Below are 21,953 nucleotides of genomic sequence, written 5' to 3' on the forward strand. Positions count from 1 at the left end.
TCTAATTAAATAAATATTACTGAATCACTCAATCAATCTGAATAACTGAATCAATCTAATTATATAAATATAAAAATTACGGTATAAAGTTTTAAGTTAAAAATAAATTTTACGGTAAAATAGATTTTAAAGATGGTAAACCGAAAGTGCCGATACTTAATACCTTAATTTGTTCCGGAATTTTTTATAGTGTCGATTTGATTCCTCCCTCTTTGAAATTTCGTAGACCCCTGTTTATATGTCAAAGTTCATTTTATTTTAATAATGATCACGTATAACTCAATTTATAGCTATTTTACGAGATATTTAACCTTTTATTATGTTATAAAATTATTTATGGTTGAGTTGTGAATTTTAAATAACATGAAATATTACAGCAATATAAGTGCAAATATCTAATATTTATCGATTTTTTATACCGTCACTTTTTTATTTTTTTCCATAAAAAAAGTTATTTGTTTAAAAAAAAATGAGGAAATATGAATAAAAGAAAAATAAATATGGAAACAGAATTTTCCTGTGGGATATTTGTTATTGCTATGTATACAAGCAAACTTATGCACAAAAATATTATTTCAATAAAACATAACTAGCCATAAAAAAAGAAAAAATAATAAAACTCTCAGGATAATAGGGAAAAATAACAGGTGGTTTTGATAAACGGAGCACAGTATATTAACCATAAACCTAGCTAAGTGGAAAATAAATTGTTTGTCGGGTTATCTAGCACTGCATATATAGGTCCTAAACTGATAATAATTTTCTGCTTGCAAATTTTAATAAGAAAAGTTATTTTTTACGCTTCGGTCTAGGAATAATGTAGTTAATTACTTTTGCTGATATCAGAAAATGTAAAAAGCAGTATAATATCTAAGTTGTGTTATTTATGATAATTGTTTTGAAGATTTTCCCTGTTTTTCTTCAAAACAAAATTACCTGATAGCGTCTGAACAAACTCTATTTCTTTTTTAACATTAAAATTGTATGCGGCATAACGTTATTTTATAATGTATCCTCACGGTGTATCATAAATAATTGCAATAAGTATTGAATATACTCTTATTATCGATAACAATAGATATTGAATGCGATAATATCGTGAGCATTACTAATAATCATAATGATCTAGCACAATAATGTCAAATAAAATAATATCGAAAGTATTATCCATAACAATAATTTATCGTATACTATATTATCTTGACTATTGTTCAATTTCACTTCGGAAACGAACGTAATGATCAAAGCAAGAACAGTCACAAGATATATAGTGAATTATCTCCATTATTTCATTATCGCTATATATTATCACGAAATATTAAATATATTTCGATTTATTATTATTATATATATATATATATATATATATATATATATATTATTCATATTATGTATATTATATATAAAACTAAACTCAGTGGCGCGACAGCCCATAGAGGGCCAAGGCCTACTGTGCTCATCTCAGTTTTCTTGACCTTGGGCTCTGGGGTGCAGGAGCAGATGTTCCGGTCAGGTGGTCAGCCGAACGCGGAACCCCCAGTGTTTAGTTCCCAAGCATGCTTGGTATATATATCATATATTACTATATATAACGATACATTTATATATATATATATATATATATATATATATATATATATATATATATATATATATATTATTCTTTATTCAGAAATATCGCATTAGTTTAATTTTAATTATTTGAAGAAGGCTTATAAGAGTGACAACTCATAAAATATATATCTTCTTTGTAAATAATGATTTGCTTTCTCATTATGTGTTCAGAATTTTTTTTTAGATCGATTCTGATTCCTTAACCTCAAATATGGGAGATAGCAGTAATTAAGAAAATGTAGTACAACTAACTAAATGAGTTTTAGCCTTTATTTTATTTACTCTTGATGTTTCTTGTCTTATCTCCGGAACTAAATGCGCGAATCCGGAACTAAATAAGCGAATCCAGAACCAAATGTGGATGCGGATCCTAAAGCGGAAAGTAACTGCGACATGCGTAGCAGTAAAATCTTAGCCTTTTTCGAACAACTTACGTTAGGTGCCCTAACTATTTACATCAATGTCTGTGCAAAATAATCTATGTCCAAATCGCGATGAAAATCTCAGATATTGTTAATAGCTTTTGTTTGATAATGTAAACATTTATACAAATTCTGATATTCAACTAATTAAATTTCCTCCTTTTTTTGCGATTTCAATTTTCAAAATAAAACTGTTCATCGTTTAATAAAAAAATGGTAATAATTTAATTAATAAGATTTGTTTGTTTATATTTCACAAACCAGAAGAAAATATGTAGTCTTGATGCAGTATTTTAGATAGATTTCAACTTCTATGCTAAACAAAAAACTTTTTTCACCTAATTTTAAATTTGTTTCCTCAGATGATAATTCAACATTTTACTTAAATACTTTCTTTTACTTTTTAAAATATAACTTTCGGATAATCTAAAAACTCGGGAGCTACTTTTTTTATTGAAAATAATTACCTTCTTTTAAGTTACTCTTCTCTGAAACTATTTAACAGATTTATGTTTTTTTTTTTTTTTTTTTTTGAAAATTTGTTTATTCTAAATTATACAATTCAAAAATGATACATTTCAATACTTAATATTTCACTTTTTTCCGTAATTCAATTTCAATTCTTTTTAAACTTGTATGGATTAAAAAATGCTTTCTTGTGACCATTATGCTTGTCCCTCGTATATTTATATATATCGGTCCCCCTTTTACAGTGTTTTTACATATCTGGTAAGAAAACTTTAATTCTGGTAATAAAAGCTAAAATATACGGTATTTAAATCATTCGTTTAATTATGTTTCCGTTCATATGATAACTGTTTACCGGAAATTCTAGGTTTCAAAATTATAATTCTTATTACCCCACATTTAGTAAAAGTTGCAAAACCGAAAAATTTATTTAACCGAATATATGGTTTTATACAATGCACTAAGGTATCATGATAAAATTCCCAAATTTTACCACAATTACCAAATTTTATCACATGTTTTAAAATCGTATTTTATTGCTAATTTCATCAAAATCACTACCAAGCACTTCGGTAAAAATTACCAACCTTTTTAGTGTTTCCATTGAGCCAAAATTTACCATATATTGACCATGCTTTTTTTTCTTGAATAATCTTCCAAATTGGTAGAATGAATCTCTTACTTTATTTTCCTTATTATAAAATAAAATATAAAATCAATATTTCTTTACAAAAATTACTCAATTAATTTATGCACAGTTAGTCTCTGATTAAGACTTTAAATGATAGTTAAAGCAAAAAATTTTATTTTTATTTTTTAAAACTTCTAGGTTAGAGTTATTTAAAAAAGATTTAATGATTTTATAAATTTCAAGGATTAACTTTAATAATAAATAAATATAATTTTCGGTAAAGAAATGTGTATAAGACGGCAAAATCGAAAGAAAATTTTTATGGTGTGTTGGTTTCAAAAACTTTCCTTTAGAAAAGTACTTTAAATATTCTGTAATATCATACCACAAAAATAAATCTCTTTCTACATTTTCTTATTTTTTTTCCGTGGGACTGACTAATTTATTCAAGTCTTTTTTTCCATTACTTAACTTTAATTTACTAAATTACTTTTTTGTCATACCAAACTACAAAAATAATCTTAGCAAACTTTTTTTTCACTTTCGAAACATGTCTTACTGATCAGAATAAAACATTAAGAGATATAAAAAGGAATCAAAGCTGTAAAATACATTTAATCATTTTAATTAGTTGGGCGTAAATTCGAAAAATGCTATTCTTTTATTGTAAGTAGTAATAAAAATGATGTTTAGAGATTGATTTAAACTCATACATAAAGTAATCAAAGTGACAAGTAGTTTTGAAGTAGAAAAAAAAAATTTGTCTTTTGTCTTTAATTAGCAATTTTTAATTTAACAAACAAATCTTTAATTTAGCAAACAAATTTCGTATCTTTAAATTAAAATAAACACTTTAATAATAATAGGAGATTCAAAAGGGATATTTACACTATCTTTACTCAACCCAACCCATATTTTTATCTGAAACAGGAGAAATGGTCAAGACCTGAGCTGGTATATTATTGAAATAGCCAAACTCAAAAATAGCCTATAAAGAGGCTGTACAATATTTATATGTTGTAAAATCTTTATAATCTTGTAATTTGCCCAACTCAGGAGACAAAATAATTGCTGGTTTATATATCAGAACAAGCATTTCTTCCCATAATATTTTTCAGTGAAATTAATTCTGCTATATATAATTCTCCTGCGTACCTTCATATACTTGTTTTAAAACACACTGTTAAAAGTTCCGGATTAGATTACTGTACAATGTACCGGTACTTTTGGTGCATCATCAGTAAAATCCATTTTTAATATAAAATACTAAACCGTAAGGTTTTCAGTAATATTTATTTAGTTAAAGTGATTCAATGATTTCGGTAATTACTGCAAAAATTAAGGTATATCATATTTTTTTGTTTCATAACATGCTCTGTTAAAATTGGATTTTACAGTAAAATGTACCGGCAAACTGAGTGCCGGTACTTTTTACCATAATTTGATCCAAGATTTCTTACAGTGTAAGGTAAGAAGAGATAGTTGTGAAATATAATGTAATTTTCTAAAAACAGTCTTAACAAGTCCAGACAACCTACTAAGTCATGACAAACAAATCCAAAATTTATTATTGATTAGCTACTTTTTACTTTATTATTGAGAAAAGATCAGTGCTATCGATTCAATATCATATAATAGATACGAAATTAATTACTGCAATTCGTTTTAAGAAATTTAAAACTTTAGATTCCTAAATTTATATTTTTCGGCATAGTTTGATCTCAGAAACAAGCTAATTAAATTCAATATAAAATTGGAAACATGCCTAATTGCTAAAACCGATTTCAATATCTTTATATCTAGGTTCCTCAACTAGAATCTGCATCGAAGTGTATTGTGAGAGATTGTTAAATAGAATAGCGAAACTAAAATTAAGACCAGGCGATCGAAATTAACGGGACCAAATGGCCTGGACGATTCCAGGTTCGAATCCTGGTCCGGCATGGGTGTAATTTATTTCTCTGTTTCATCTGTTCTTTTTGTGTTGGTGTGATACTAATCCACCTATATGGTGGTGTCTCACGAAAAAGCAATTATTAAAAAAATTAGTACATTAAGTACTACGAGGATTTGGGGGGGGGGACAAAAACGGAACAACGAAATATTTCTTTAATTTTGACGAAATTCGTTTCCTTGAAGAAGTGAAGATAGTTATTTTGTCTTTTTGACGAAATGTTTGCTCGGAGCATACAGCAGGAAACGGTTTCATCAAGAACTATTTCGTATTATCATTCGTTTATCTAAAAAATTAATATTCGTATCTAATATTAATTTTTTACAGTATTTAAGATATTTGACTGAGCTGTCTTAATTTCTTTAATGCAGCCTTTATTAAAATTGCAATTTTAGTTTTGGTAAGCAGCAGTCCTAAAAGTATAAATCTAAAAAAAACTATAAAAATTTTTTAAATAGTTTTTCATAATAAGGGCAAATTTGTGCTTAAAAACCACAATTTCTTATGTCACGCTATTAGCTCTGAAACAAACTGTGATGCGTAAATATAAAAATAATTTTTTCCTCGATTAATTATGTGTTCGCCTGTGTTTTGAATTAAATTCCTTAAAAAATTTAAATGTACAAGGACATAGTGCAAAATATGTTGTTCAATATTGATTTTTAAAAAAAACTCTAAACATTCTGTCTCTAAACATTCGTGATAAAATAATAGATTCATAGATTAAAACATAGCTAAAATTTGATTGTAAAAAAATCCATTTTTACCGAAACATGTTACGGAACCAAGAATCTGATACTATATACAGTAATTACCATAAAATCACTGAATCACTCTAACGAAATAAATATTACTCTAAAAATTTCGGTATAATATATTAATCGAATATATTATACTATATTTAATATATAATATAATATATTCGGTATATAGTAAAAATGGATTTTACGTTAAAATGGATAATATGGATGATGCACCCTAAGTGCCGGTACTTTATACCGAAATTTGATGCGAAATGTGTTTTACAATGTCTCTACAAAATCGACATACGAAGTTTCAAAGAATTCAATAATGAACTATTTTTGTAATATGTGTAAGTGTGAAGAGGTTTCCTTAAAATCAACGTTCTTTTGAAAAGGCATTTAAAGTACGTAATTGCTAAAAATTACTAAATTTATTTTATATGAGTAAACTGATTAGAAATCTTAACACTCCTCATGCTCAATTTAAAGAGATTTTAAAAGCATATGAAGGAAAAGATTTTTGTTAAAATTGTATATTTTCACCCAGTCAACTACCTTAAATAGACGATAAATATTTAACTAAGTTATCAATGTCAAAAAAAAATTTTTATATATATATATGTATGTATACATGGGTGCCACTTTTCAGTCTTAAGAAGAAAAATTCAGTGGCTGAATTCTGTCCCTCAATTTATATCTCTCTTTCCAAATTAATTTTTCAAAAAATTGAATTTTCTGCATAAATCAATTAAAATTACTTTTTACTGGAAACATTGTCATTTTTTATTATCCTAGTGAAATGATCAAGTTATGATGTCATACTGCATTAAAAGAATAGGATATTGACTGAACTACATATGTGCTTTTTTTTTTGTAAATATTGTGATACTCTACAGCTACATTATGATAATTTTTTAAAAATAAAATTTATAGAGCTATAACATTAAACATTACTGATGAAGTGAAAATTAGACAGATGAATGATTCCAAAAAAGTTAGTAAGTGTAAGTATTCGGCGATTGGTATAAAAAAATATACAAGAATGGCTGTTATTTTTGTTTTCTGTAAAAAATAAACTAAGAAAATGAAGAATAAATCTTTTTTTTTTTAGAAAAAATAATCAAGTCATTGATATAATAAGTTATTCCGATGGGAAGATACATTTTGAAGTCAGAGAGCTATATGTTTCTGAAAATTTTTGTAAACAACAAACTCTACGATGTTAATTGGGCAAAGCTAAGTTCAGTGTTGAAATTTTTTTTGAGTGGCACCCGTGTATATATATGTACACTATATTTAACATTTTAAAATTAATTTAATGTAAACCTTTGAAAGCAATTAACGCTATAATAGTGAAACTTCATAAACAAATTTCCATGCCATGAAAAATAAATAACGCTTTTATTGTTTTTTCTTAAGTTAAGTTACTTAATTGTAAGATGCTTTTAAAACAAAAATGAGCTGAATGTTATTATTTAACTATTTAAAAAATTCCTTTCGCAAATATTTCGGAGAAAACTATCCAAAACAACTTTTTTATAGATTTTTCCTTCCTTCTTTTGATGTTCTTTGCATTCTCATTCACTTTTTATCCTTTTCATTCATAGAATTAAGAAACTTATCTGAAGGTGGGGCGCCTGCGCACTCATACGACGCGCCCTCTCCACAACCGCTTGAAAACAGTGAGTGTTGTCAAAAAGAAGCAGAAGCTATTCTCGGTATGGGAGTCAATTTGAGCAAAGTCCTTGCCGTCCTACAGAAGAAGGGGGAACCTGAAGCTGGGGCGGCAGAAATTCCGGCGCCCCTGGAAGATCCACCAACTCCTCCGGCCCCTGATCCTCGTCTTCCCCTCACAGCAAAACAACTTTTCAACATTTCTAAGTCATGGAAAGGAATAGCTCGAGCAATGGAACCAACTGGAGTAATTATGTTTGTGAGGTAAGAAAACCTTTTGAAAATATATTTATTGTATGTTATCAAGGGTATATTGAATAGAAATTTCAGTCCATTACCGCAGTGGTCACCTACCAAGCCGTAGATACGGTACCGGACCCCCCAAGAAACTTTAAATTATTTCCATTTTATTTCTCTCGGGTTTGTACGGCTGTTTTTGGACGTGATTTTAACTGGGACTTGAGAAATGTCACCTAAAACCTCAGCAATACCCAAATACCACGCATGTGATTGTATTTTATTTTGAAGGCATGTTTAAATACATTTAAATTAAAACTATTAACAAAATCTAAAATATAAGCAATTAAATCCCCCTCCCTCAGCGGATAGTAAAATTATCAAACATTTACCAGAACAATGTGGTAAAAAAGTTGGGAAGCACTGCATTAACTGACTCGTCACAATTTTTTTAACCGTAAAGATAGACCTTTTACTGATTATTTTACCGTAGAAACGAAACGCTACACAAAATATCGTTTCTTAAAAATGGACCCTACACAATTTGTTTCGTTTTGTAAATGGCCTTTTCACAAAAAACGGAAAAACGGTATTAATTCATAGTTTCTAAAACTACAATGACATTGTTTTTCATCTTTTTTTATCACAAAAACAGGACTTAATTTTCACAGGAACCGCATCATTGATTCTTAATTTTAAATTCAGACAATCATGAGTATTTTCAGAGAATTAAGAATTATTTTTGTGATTTTTCTCAAAATGTCAAAGACTGGATCCTAATTTCTCAAATTCACAAATATGGGATCTTTTACAAAATGATTAGATTAACCCCTCATTAGTGATTGTTATTTATATTTTATTATATACTAACCGCTTACGACAACCAGCTGATCTAGCTTCTTAAATAAGTAAAATTTCAACTATTTCGAGATTTTTAAAATCGTACAGTCAAAAATCAAAGCAATGTGTAAAAATATAATAAATCAAGACAATATAACAATATAATAAATTTAGACTGCTCAAGAAAGCGCGAATTTAATTTTTGTCTCTGACATGTTCGATATCAGGGACATCGTGGTGAATTTTTTTTATCTAAATGTTCAATACAACATATGCTAACATATAAAAGAAATATGCTAATAATCTCAGCGGCGCCTTTGATGAATAATAAATCAAATTTGCAACGTGTCAAAATCAAACGTTGCACTTATTTGCTATTATTAATTGTGCAAGTTGATGAATTTCATTTGTAAGGTTTTTTTTCGATACCACGAAACGATTTGTAACTGTTATAAATTTCTTAAACTAAAAGGAGTACTCAGATATAAAACAGAAAACAATATATTTTAAAGCAAAAAATGACTTCAGAAAAATAATTTAGTTTAATGGCTCCGTTCAGAAATTAAAAAACCAATCTTAGCTTTATTTAACACGTTTAATTGATAATTAAATTGGACTTTAGCTTGCCAACCAATTTTATTTTACATTTTTAAACCTCAGCGATAGGCCGGGATAGCCCGGTTGGTAGGGCGCTGGACTCACGTTCGTAAGAACGGGAGTTCGACTCCAGGTGGTAAAGTAAATGGTGACTGGTGCACGTTAAATCTGTCGGTGCACAAAGTCCTCCGTATCCCCATAACAAATTATACCTCTGGGGGAACTGAATTGGAGATTGATCGTTCGATGATTTAGGTCAAAATTACGATCAGTGGAGGAATGAATGGGTCCGCCCTATAAACGAGTGTGAGGTATGGGTGTGGCAGAAATCGAATTCCTGGCCGTAGAATCTCCCCCGCCCCCTTGCCTTAATGGCCTATGACAACATCAATAATAAGCCTCGATTAAAGAATTTTGCTATTAAAAACTTTTCTTTTTTTTAATATTGAGACCTAAGATTTGAGACTTGACTGATCTAAGTCTTAAATGTATGTACCCAAATACAAAATTTATTTACGTTTGGGGCATCTATCCGCTATTGGTTTCCACCCACTCATCATTTATTTATCGGTTATTAGGACCATGGGTTGGCAATTCATTTTCTGAGTTATCACTCACTTAAACATTGACTAATGAGTCCCTGTGATTAATGAGTACAAATTTTAATATCCCGATATTTTCCGAATTAATCTAATTTCTACATGCGTGTCAATATTTTTGTTTCCCAAATAAACTTTAGCAACATTCCCAATAATAACTTATTGAATAAATATTGCTATGTATAATATTCACGATATTGTTATATTCGGTTTTCGTATGTGTGTTATTGATAGCCGGTGACCAGTGTAAATCAGAACCTGGCATTGTTTTACTTGTTGACAAATCGTTCAAATATATCTTTCAAATGTTCTGAAATCTTATTAACTTGTAAAACTAAGCCATGTTTCCATGCTTGTTGGAATACTGTGAAATCAAGTTTAAGATAGTTTAATTAGCATAATAATATGTTCAATTTGGCAGCATATTAAGATTGTAGCAAAAATTTCAACAGTGTAACATTAATGCCTATTTTAATCTTCTAAATATTGACTTTTTTTTAAACCTGAGGATAAACAATTTATTGACTTAATGCAAATTCTGAGTAATGATCTTTAGCTTCATAAAAATAGATCATATGACTAAAAGCATATGAGAACAAAGATTATAAATGAACAAAGATAAAATGAGTACACTTTTAGAAACAACGGTTCATCATTGAAACAACCATAATAACGGTACATTGAACCATAATATGATGTAAATTTTCTGGGTCCTTATTAAGGTGTCTGTCAGGAATTTTAATATAATTTTAGCGAGACTAGTAAAAGCAAGAAAAGTTATGAAATAATAAAACATACAACGCCAAGATCAAAAACGTCGCTTATGAATTTTATTTTTAATTTATTTTAAAACAAAAGAAGACAGGTTTTTGATTGAAGAGATTGAAATTGATTTTAGGTGTATTTTAAATGCGTTTTAATAAATAAAAATGTTTATTAAGTGCCTTTTTTATTTTCCAAAAAAAAAATGTTCATTAAAATTCTTAAGTTAATAAAGATGATAGTTAAAATATCTTTCTATTTTATTCTGAATTTATCTTCGGTACTTTATATGTCAATGACGTAACTTTTTATTGTTGTTTTGGAAGATTTTCCTTCGTTTTTTTGCATGCTAGTTGTAATTTTATTTGAATTTATTAGAGTTTAAAACATGAATTTACAGTGAAACGTAGCAGTTAAAAAATTAAGATGTAATAACACTAATATTGTTTGATTGTTTCCACTCGAAAGTTCGTCGTTATGACGTTGAAGTACAGAAAAAAATTAATAAAAGTAATATATTGCAGAAGTAAAAAATATAATGATAAAAATAAATTATCCAGAAAACTCGAGAAATTTTTAAAAAATATTTCAGTCAACTTATAGTCATTGCATCTATGCTTTAGTTATGAAATAATGCAAAAATGGAATTTGATTGTTTAGTGTCTTGTTTATATATTTGAGAAAAGAATGAGATACCTGCACGTGACGTAGTGTGGGTATCTCGATCCTGATTGGTTGTTGAAACACGACATTTGCCTAAGTTAGAATTAGCCCCTGAATAGTATAGGAGCCTTAGCTTACGTTAGCAACTGTTCTTTCCATTCTGTTTCGAGTAAGCCAAATCCGTCAAGTATTAACTCTTACATGACTCATTCTGTATTCTTTCACAAAGGCTTCAATTCTTTCACTATATATTTCTTACTTAACACAAAAACAAGCATGAAGCCATGTAGAACTAATTACGTATCGAAGTTGCCAAGTACACAAAGCAAAAATATATAACGGTTATAATAAAAGACATAAATAATAAATCTAAGTAGACAAGAAAGAATTCAACAATTTCAACAAATGTGATGAATTTGATGTGCGATATGGTTCTGTAATTAACTAACTTCAAGTTAATTAAAATTCTAACTCATATGGAGAAACTTAGCTCAATTTCAACACGCCATTTAGCTTATAAGTGATCATCTGACTCTGATGTCATAGGTCACATGTATGGGTATTTGTGATCTTCTTCTTCTTGAAGTACATGTATCCAATTATCCATACTTAGAAACTTTGATTTATTTAAGGCATATGATATCTAAATGAAAATTTTATTTGTTTTAACTAAATTTTATTTCGCTCTATGGGAAGAAAATTTTGCCATGCAAAGGAAGCAAATTTTTCTCCTAACGGCGACATGTTAGGACTGTTAAGAATAAAATTTATCGAGGCTGACAAAAATAAGAAAATAATGAAACATGCAACGCCAATAACTAAAACGTCACGTGTGAATTTTAGTTTAAGTTTTAATTTATTTTAGAACAGAACGTAACGAGCTTTTGTTTCAAGAGGTAGCAATTTCTTTTTGGGTGTACTTAAAAATGCAGTTTAATAACTGATTTTTTTTCTATTTTCGAATTGCACTAATTCACACCTTTTACTAAGTCATTAGTAATTCTGCTAGTTTAGTCCCAGCCAGCTCAACTTATTACCTGACAATGTTATACGCAACCATGTTTTCATACAAGTTGAAATATTGTAAAATCAAGTTTAAGATGGCTAAAATGGATTAGCATGATAACATGGTCCAATTTGGCATTATATTTAGATTGCAGCAAAATTTGTAGCAGTGTATCGTTATTGAATATTTTAACATTCTAAACATTGACTTTTTTTTTTAAACTTAAGGTTAAACAATTTATTAAATATTTTCGTGAATCTCGTGCAATGATCTTTAGCTTTAGAAAAATGAATCATGTGACTAAAAACATAATGAAAGATAAGAGTATAGCTTAAACGAGCTAAAATAGAATAAATACACCTTTGGTAACTTTGGTTCAACATTGAACTACCCATAGTGTCGGTACCTAGCACCATAATTTCATAGACAATTTTATAATTTCATTTTCCAACATTCGTGCTTTACATTCATATTTAACTAAATGTTTCCATTGAAGTTGAACCATAGTATTGTAAAATCAACTTTAAGATAGTTTGATTAGCACAATAATATGGTTAAAATTCGCAACATATTTCTTATGGTCTTTGTAAACACTTAGTTCAATAATCAGTTTAAACTTTATCATATTCACCCAGTATCCTAAAAAAAAAAATCAAACCGGAAATTCTGCAGTCCTATGACGTCATAGGAGCTCAGATTAGTCTAAATCAAGGCTCCTCAAATTCAGGGGTTCTAGTGTAAATCGATGTATTCGTATCATCAAGAAGTTATAAATGCCTCTTATTGTGCTGCCATCTGCTGATAATAGGGAGAACCTCCGTCAAGAATAAGGTGAATAGCCGCCTTATGAAGTAATTTTCTGAATTGAACAATTTGAATTTAAAATCTAGTTGAAACTAAAATTTAATTTTTAGCCCTTAGAATCTACTAAACTATTGATTGTTTTAAAACAGTTTGAAAATACATTTCTATGAAATTTTATAAAAAATCTTAATTCTTATACTATAATAAAATTCTTAGGACTTTATTACTAATAAATTTCAGTAAAATGTACTCATGGTGTATGAGCTAAAATGTCTCCATTTTTGAGCTATTATTCGCTCTTATAAAAAAGAAAAATAATAATTCAAGAAAAAGGAATATTTAATTTACGTTACAATATCGAAAAAAATATGAAAAATTCTTTTTAAATATTGACCCTTAACCGGGTTCGAACCCCGGCCACGCAGCACACGGCTTTGCCACTTACATTAACATTTAAGTACTTTCCCGTCCTTTTCCAATGGAACCATATTTTGCCCCCTCGTGGGGTTCCTAATTTGTCTATAATTATATAATAGTTTTAAGAAATTTTCTCTTTTCTTTTCATAATATTGTCAAATTAAAGTTTTCAGATTTTATAAAAGGACTACAACTGCGTGAAATTGCCATTCGCATTAAATTGTAAACACTTTGAAGAGTTAATTCTACTAACAATGAGTCTCATATCAATCAGATCGTTGAGCATTAATCGAAGACCTTAAAGCACGCGATGTTGCATGCAGTGATTGTTCCTATTAAGCCCTGCTGCTAAAGTTTTAATCAGCATTTAATGACTTTTTTGTTAAATTACACGATCCGATTACAATTATATTGCTTTTTTCTTCACCCGCTACTTTGATCCTACCGTGTTCCAACAAAAGCTTAACATCTATCAAAATTTTTTAACTTTTGCTGCATGGTTGACTTTGTATTTCACTATTAAAAGTTTCCTTCTAAAATTACGGTAAAATAACCAGCATTTCCATCCAATTAATCGTTAAGTTTACGGTAAAGAACATTTTTTACCTTTACGGTTTAGAAACCGTTTGCAACTAATATGGTTTTTAAAAAAAACGGTATAATCTTTACATCATGTCTTTTCAACCGTGATTACAAAACTGTACGATTTTGCAACCATTTACGACTAGTATGGTTTCAAAACCGTAAAAAAAAACATTTAACTGGACATTAGAGGTAGGTTGTGGTTGAGTTGTGTTTTATCAAATGAACCATAAAATGTGGTTTAATCAGTTTAATTGCTTGTTTCACTTATCATGAGACATGCAAAATTCTAGACGTTGATGTGTTAAGCACTTTAATGATGCTATTTGTGCGTGAATAAGAGTATCGTATAATAATAGTCCAGAATCACAAATGGGAAGTGCAGGACACAGGAAACTCTTCGTGTATTGAATGGATTAAATGTTGGGGTGTCAACGCTGGACACAAACCTCCTTTTTGTCGGTTATGAAATTAGCAGATTAGCCCTCACGGCTATAATATGTACCCATCTACAAGGAACTAAGTAAGTGGTTTCATTAATTGGGCCTATTTTGTACGATAAAATTCTGTTTGTTTAATCGTATTAGGTGAGAGCAGTTAATAAACGGTTTTTCTCACAGTTAACAGTTTAAATACCATTTTATTTCTTGTTATTTGACTGTTTTCTTTGTAAAATAACAGTTAAATAAATTTTTAATTAACCATTTCTTCCGAGAAATTTCTAACAGTGTTCACTAATGGACATTTTTTCAAAACTCTTAGAATTTAATTTAGTTCTATCACTTAAATTATATTTTAAGATGTAAACAAATAAATTTATAAATAAAAGTATAAATTTTAAATTTTTTTAATTGTTTCTCTTAATTGTTTCTTTTAAAGTATTGCTAAATATTTCAGAAAGCAACATTATTACTTTTATTTTAAAAAAATAACGTGCATCGTTTTATTGTTTCTAATGAAACTAATATGCTAATTTTTGTAAAATTCAATCTAACTTCAAAATAACATTTTACACATCATCAAGTTATTAAATGATAAATTTGAAGGCCATTTGAACAGAATCTGTTTTGTTCTTAAGTCAATAATGCTAAGAAAATGCATAGTTCCCCTTAATATAAGAACTCCAATAAAAGAAACTCTTGTAAAATTTCTAATTGAATAAACGGATTTTTCAATTATTCACTTTATAGCTGAAATCTTGAATTCTAAATAAAGTTTAAGTGAATACAAATATTATACAAACATAGTATATTCACAACCGGTTTACTTTAGTCTCACTTTGTACATTCTAACTCCTAATGAGAGGTCTGTACTCATCCCCCTGGAAAAAAGTAACTTACAAATCCTTTCCTTTTTATATGCTTGGGTAATATTTAAACGACACATTATTGTTATTATTATCATGCATGAATAATAACATTATTATATTATCATTAATAAAACATACGATGGATTTTAACAATAAGTATCACATCTGTTTTAAAAACTACTCTGTATAAAAATTTGGTGTATAGTTATCATCATTTTTGGTGTTGAGGTAAACTACATTTTTAAGTACAGAACTACAATTATAATGTAAAAAATTACACATATCGACAAAATAATAATTGTTTGAACGAATTAGTGCTAATATATTAAAATGTGTTTGTTTTTTAAACAAAATGTTTTTCCAATGAAGCCATTAAATTGAGTCTAATGCTCTTGAAAATATGCGTCGACAATAAACAAACAAACAAAAAATAAATAAAGTTATAGCAGTAAAAAAGTAAATAAAAATGTGACTACATGCACTGTAAAAAATTTTGAACTGACACCAAAAATGGTAGCAACTTTAAACTAAATTTCTCAATAATCTAATGATTGAAATTGAACTTAATAATTATTACAATTAATCAGAAATTTAAGTGATCTGTTTTTCAGAGGAATAAAATACATATCACACTTGGTGTAACATTCTAAAAATCTATCATTATTTATTTTAAAAGATTATTCTGACAACATTATATCTATTATATCTTTATAATCTGTTTTTCAGAGGAATAAAATAATTATCATACTTGGTGTAATATTCTAAATTTCTTTCATTATTTATTTTAAACAATTATACTGACAATATTATGTCTTAATAAACTGAACAGCTGAATTAATATAGATCACACTTACTGTAACATTTAAAAACTCTTATATATAAATATATAGCATACTTTCATTACATATCATCATATAGTGTAACATTCTAGATCTCTTTCATTATTTATTTCGAAGGATTTTTCTGATAATATTATATCTTAATAATCTGTTTTTCAGAGGAATAAAATAATTACCATACTTGGTGTAATATTCTAAATGTCTTTCATTATTTATTTTAAACAATTATACAGACAATATTATGTCTTAATAAACTGTTTTTCTGCGGAATTATTATATATCACACTTGGTATAACATTCTAAAACTCTTATATATAAATATATATCATACTTTGTGTAACATTCTAGTTCTCTTTCATTATTTATTTCGAAGGATTTTTCTAATAATATTATATCTTAAAAATCTGTTTTTCAGAGGAATAAAATAATTATCATGCTTGGTGTAATATACTAATTCCAAAACTCTTTTATTATTTATTTTAAACAATTCTACTTACAATATTTTATCTGAATAATATGTTTTTTAGAGAAATAAAATAATTATCATACTTGGTGTAATATTCTAATTCTAAAACTCTTTTGTTCTTTATTTTAAACAATTCTACTGACAATATTTTATATGAATAATATGTTTCTCAAAGGAATAAAATAATTATCATATTTGGGGTAATATTCTAATTCCAAAACTCTTTCATTATTTATTTTAAACAATTCTATTGACAATATTTTAAATGAATAATATGTTTTTTAGAGAAATAAAATAATTATCATACTTGGTGTAATATTCTAATTCTAAAACTCTTTTGTTCTTTATTTTAAACAATTCTACTGACAATATTTTTATCTGAATAATGTTTTTCAGAGGAATAAAATAACTATCATACTTGGTGTAATATTCCAATTCCAAAACTCTTTTGTTCTTTATTTTAAACAATTCTACCGACAATATTTTATCTGAATAATATGTTTTTTAGAGAAATAAAATAATTCTCATACTTGGTGGCATTATACTAAAACTTTTTGTTATTATTAATTGTCCCAGACTTCCGTGTTACGTTATTAAACAAAATTTAAGCAACAATTTATAACGAAATTAGAATAAATTTCGGGACACTTTTTCTCCCCTCATTTATATTCAAGTCTTAACTTTTCATTCATGCAGAGATGACAGTGGCGCCATGGTGAAATTCCCCTGAGAAATCACTACGTCTTTCTGGGATCACTTTTCCTCAAAACGGGAACAGTTTTGTTACTTTGTCCAAGACAAGGATTTGAATGTTAACCATTATATTTATAGCTGTTCAACTGATAATAGGCTAAAGTCATGATTTATTGCTGTTTAGAACTGGATATTTCTTTTTTTAGGATTAATAGAGTTATATCTAAAAAGACCATTATTCTTTTTAAAAAATATGAGACTAGTCAATATAAATATATTTATACAGAAAATATTTAAAGAAAATTCGGTTTTAATTATATCTTATTTTTTAAATATTAGTCTCAAATTTTATTTTCCTAAAAGATTTACGTGTTTTATTCGATTTATTTCTGCCAGTTTTATTTTTTTCATTGTTGATTCAAGTTTATTTATCTTTACCAAAGAGAGAGATAAGAAAAAACATAATAGAATTAGAGAAATAATAAAAACATTTTTTGAAAAACTTAAAAGTTCTCTTCGTGACGCATTCATTCACTGCAGATGCATCCCTTTTAAAAATCACTCTTTATAATGTGTAAAAAATCTCTAAAAAACTTAAAAAAATATATATATTCCAATTGTAAATGAGTTTTAGATAAAAGAAGAAAAACAGAAAACAAACTGAGCGATATGAAGTAAAATAAAATAAAACTGTGTTAAAATTAGATATACTAATCTAACAGTTAACAAAAATCGCTAATAAGAAGAAATATAATGAAAGTATTTTTAGCTTTATCGTATAAAATAATTGGTAAAAAAATATATAAAGCAAATTACATGTCCGTGCTGCCATCTATGAAAAAGACACTTTAATAATAATAATTGGTAAATTTAAGCAAAAAAACCCGTAATAGGAAAAGTTTTAAAAAATAATAAAAATTAGTTTTTAAATTGTAAAATCTAAAACAAAAACATTCAAATATGTCTTTATAAATCTTAACATACAAACGTAAACTTGGAATAAACCCTTTTATTGATTTTCCTTCATTCATAGGGTGACTGTTTACAAGTCAGAGCCTATATACATGGATAGAAAACCATTCATAGATTTCATCCTTCATTCATACATTCTTTCACAATCCTTAAGTCTACATGCATTACCCGCATTCATCGGGGGTGTCCGTTGATAGGTCAGAGCCCCATGACTCTTTAATGGCTAGACTCTGACTTTACGGACCTCCGGACAAAAAATAATGCTTTTTCAAAACCAAAAAGCCTTATTTTTATACACTGGTGGACAAAATTAATAGATGGAAGACATTTTTCCAAATATCTCAAAAAATACTGAATATTAATAAATGAAATTTGGTATGGATATAGCCTATTCCATGATAATAAAGTATGCAAAACAAAAATGAAAGTGCCTTCACTGGCAAGACCTATTGCCAATAAATCCAATGTAGTCTGAACTTAGGGATAAAAGATGACAATAAAAGTAAGGCTTGTACAGTGTGTGTTGCCTCTAGTATGGTGTATGGTCACCCTTGACAGACAGATAGCATGCACAACGAGTATGCATGATGTTAATAAGGGAGTTAAGGAGGACTTGTGGAAGACCCTCCCATTCTTCCACCAGAGCAATTTTTAACTCCAGAATGGTTCTGGGGGGAAGTTGGCGCATCGCAATAGCTCTCCCAAGAGCATCCCAAGCATGTTCTATAGGATTCAGGTCAGGGGATTCGGCTGGCCAATCCATTCGTTGAATATCCTCGCTTTCCAGATACTCATCAACCATAAGAGCCCTATGTGGTCGCACATTGTCGTCCATGAAAATGAACTCAGGGCCAACAGCGCCCTTGAAAAGACGCATATAGGGCTCTAGGACCTCCTGCCTGTACCTTTGGGCATTTACGGAACCATTGTCAAACACATGGAGCGGTATGCGGGTATCTTGCATGTGCGAATGAATGTGCGAAAATGCTTTCCATCTCTTAATTTTGTCCACCAGTGAATTTTGAAATTTTTGGCAATTCTCGTACAAGGAAAAAAAACACTTTTTAAGAGGAAATTTGACCAGGCGAACAGTCTCCGTCCCTGGGACAATTGTCCTTGTCTTCTCCTTCCCTTGAGTATGGTCTATTGCTTACTTTTGCTCTAGAAAAAAAATTTGCAACAATGTATTTCTATTCAATCAAAAATCTTAAATTCCTTCTGGTCCTCTCTATATTCATCATGCGTTAAATCAGATTCTCAATCATTGGGAGGTTATCAGATAAATTTAGAATCTTAATTGTGAAGTAACGAAACGAATGGCGTGTATAGTAACCGCGCTGTGCGCACTGATGTAAACTTATGAAATTTAATTAAAATAACGCAATACCAATTTTATAGTATTTAGTGAAAATATTGGGACCTCTTAATCAGTATCTGCCGAGGGTTACAGTTTCTTATTATAAGCGAGCCTTAAATAGAAAGAGCATACTATGGTTAAATGCTATATCTCTTGTGTACTAGCCTTTGAGGCTACAAAATAAATGCACAAACAAAAAATGTGAAAATGGAAACATTTTTGAACTATTTTGTTATATATGGCAGATTTTACTTGTTGTTAACCCTTATAAAATTTAAGGTACTTTTGAGGTTTATATGAGGTTGTTTTGAGGTGTCACAGTTGATTTGAGGTTTATTTGAAGTTGATTCCAAAAACAACCTTAAAAGATCAACCCCCAAGGTGTATAATTAAGGTGTATGAAGTTGTTTTTTTTGTACTTGGGGTTGTAGGTTGTTTTGAGGTTGGTGGAAATCTACTTTAGAGCAACCAGTTTAGGGAGGTTGTTTTTGAGGTGTACGGATTATTTTTTCTACACTTCAAGCAAATATTAGTATTTTATTATTTGATGTATCAGTATTAGAGGTGTAAGTAATTTCACCCTATCTAAGCTAAATTTATTTCTAAGTTACATATGAGGTTGATTTTGGGAAGTGTAAATGAGGTTGAAATTGAGGTTTACTAATGAGGTTATTTTTGGCGCAAAACATAAATTCATTTTCTATCTCAGATATATTTTTTACATCTGCCAACGACAAATTCGCCTTCTTTTTTTTTTTTTTTTTTTTCTTTTCTTTTTTTTTTTTTTTTTTTTTTTGTAAGGGAATGGGATAGCTTACCCTAATAAAAAGTTACGAAAATTGAAATTGAAACGATTGAAAATGATGATGAATGATAAAAGTACCCACATTTTAAAGGGTTGACGATGAGATCTTTAGAACTAAACTTGTTCTGCCATTTTTGAATAACGCTTCCTAAACAATTTTTACCTATTGAAAACTGTTCGTTATGAGAACAATAAATACTGGCAGAGACAACCGTAAAATGAGATGAAACATCAGGACAAGAATGTATGCTTGGTACTCTGCCAAAATAATCCTCAGGGGTTGGTCGATGGGTGCCCAGAAGACTGGGAAGAAAATTGTTGCTAAAGGTCTTTTGTGTCCTGCCAATCATTCTATATTCTTATTTAATGTCTGGGGATGGGAGATTTCCTTCGTAGGGGAATGTCTTCGGTCATTGAAAAGAAACTTTTATGTTCTAAAATTATTCCTGAAAGTTTGAGTTATCATTATAAAAAGGGAGACTATATAAATTATTCTATTGATTTCTGCTTTATTTTTTAGTCTAAGTCATCAAAGTACATTTTATTATTTAGTTCAAGCATAAGAACGATAAGAAACATTGCTAAAGCAGAACAAAGTTGTTCATCATTTTTCTTAATAATTTAAGCCGAGTTTATGAAGCTTTTTCTGAAAATCTGCATAAACTTGACATAAATTATTAAGAAAAATTATTAGAAAAGAGCTTAATCTAGGAATGTGAAACTAGATTTACATAAAAGCACCTAGAATTGCATACTTAAAAATTTAAATTCATTACTATTTTTTTTTCTTCTAGGGAAAAAAAATAATCATATATTCAAATAAAACTACACAAAAATTTTCAATTTTTCAAAATTATAGAAAAACATATGAATCTTTTAAGAAAATAATAATAGTTAAATAAGTAATGCAAGAATTTCTCCCATATCATGACAGAGATTTAAAACTAATAACTATCCTTTGCCACCATTAAAAATTTGTTTCTTCCTCAACGGCGTGATAGCCCAGTGTGAGCCTTGGCCTTCCTTAGAATTCTATTCCAAGATGCACTATCTGAAGTCTTGGATTACTGTCGAGTTACTGTGAGGACGCTTAAGTCTCTTTCCAAATAGTCTACCCTTCTCAGTCTTGAACGATCTCAAACATTACCTTGAAAATTTTTAATTGATGCAAGAAAGAGAAAAACAACAATAGAAAGAAATATAGTTCAACTAATAAGTTGCCATACTATACGTGTACGTTTTTTTATTTAAAAAACTGCTAATCATCTTTTGCCGCCAACAATAATTTCTATGATTTGTTGCTACAAGAAAGGGAAAAGATGACAATCGAAAATAATGGATTACAAAGTTGTCCCTAATATACTTAATATCCCTAATATGCTGCAAAAAAGTAAAAAGATCACAAGAAAAAGTGATAAAGCTAGGGGTTTCAGGATAGAAGGTCACTGTGACCATGCAAAGACTTTCACTATTCTGTAAATTTCGCAAGCCCATTCGGT

At 28.7% G+C, this 21,953-nt stretch overlaps 1 protein-coding gene across 2 annotated transcripts in view; it reads left to right on the forward strand.

The window, feature by feature from the left end:
• The window catches only part of LOC107446710 (neuroglobin), a 51,094-nt gene that overhangs the window by 20,104 nt on the left and 9,037 nt on the right, over positions 1-21,953 (forward strand). For both annotated transcript variants that reach the window (XM_016061427.4, XM_043048109.3), the window contains exon 2: positions 7,440-7,770. In XM_016061427.4, the coding sequence (XP_015916913.1) occupies positions 7,553-7,770 (218 nt within the window). In that variant the 5' untranslated portion in view covers positions 7,440-7,552. The remainder of the gene's footprint in view (positions 1-7,439; positions 7,771-21,953) is intronic.

The sequence above is a fragment of the Parasteatoda tepidariorum genome, chromosome 7 (genome assembly GCF_982258835.1).
Source record: "Parasteatoda tepidariorum strain Cologne lab strain chromosome 7, Ptep-v5.0, whole genome shotgun sequence".
NCBI classification, from domain to species: domain Eukaryota; kingdom Metazoa; phylum Arthropoda; class Arachnida; order Araneae; family Theridiidae; genus Parasteatoda; species Parasteatoda tepidariorum.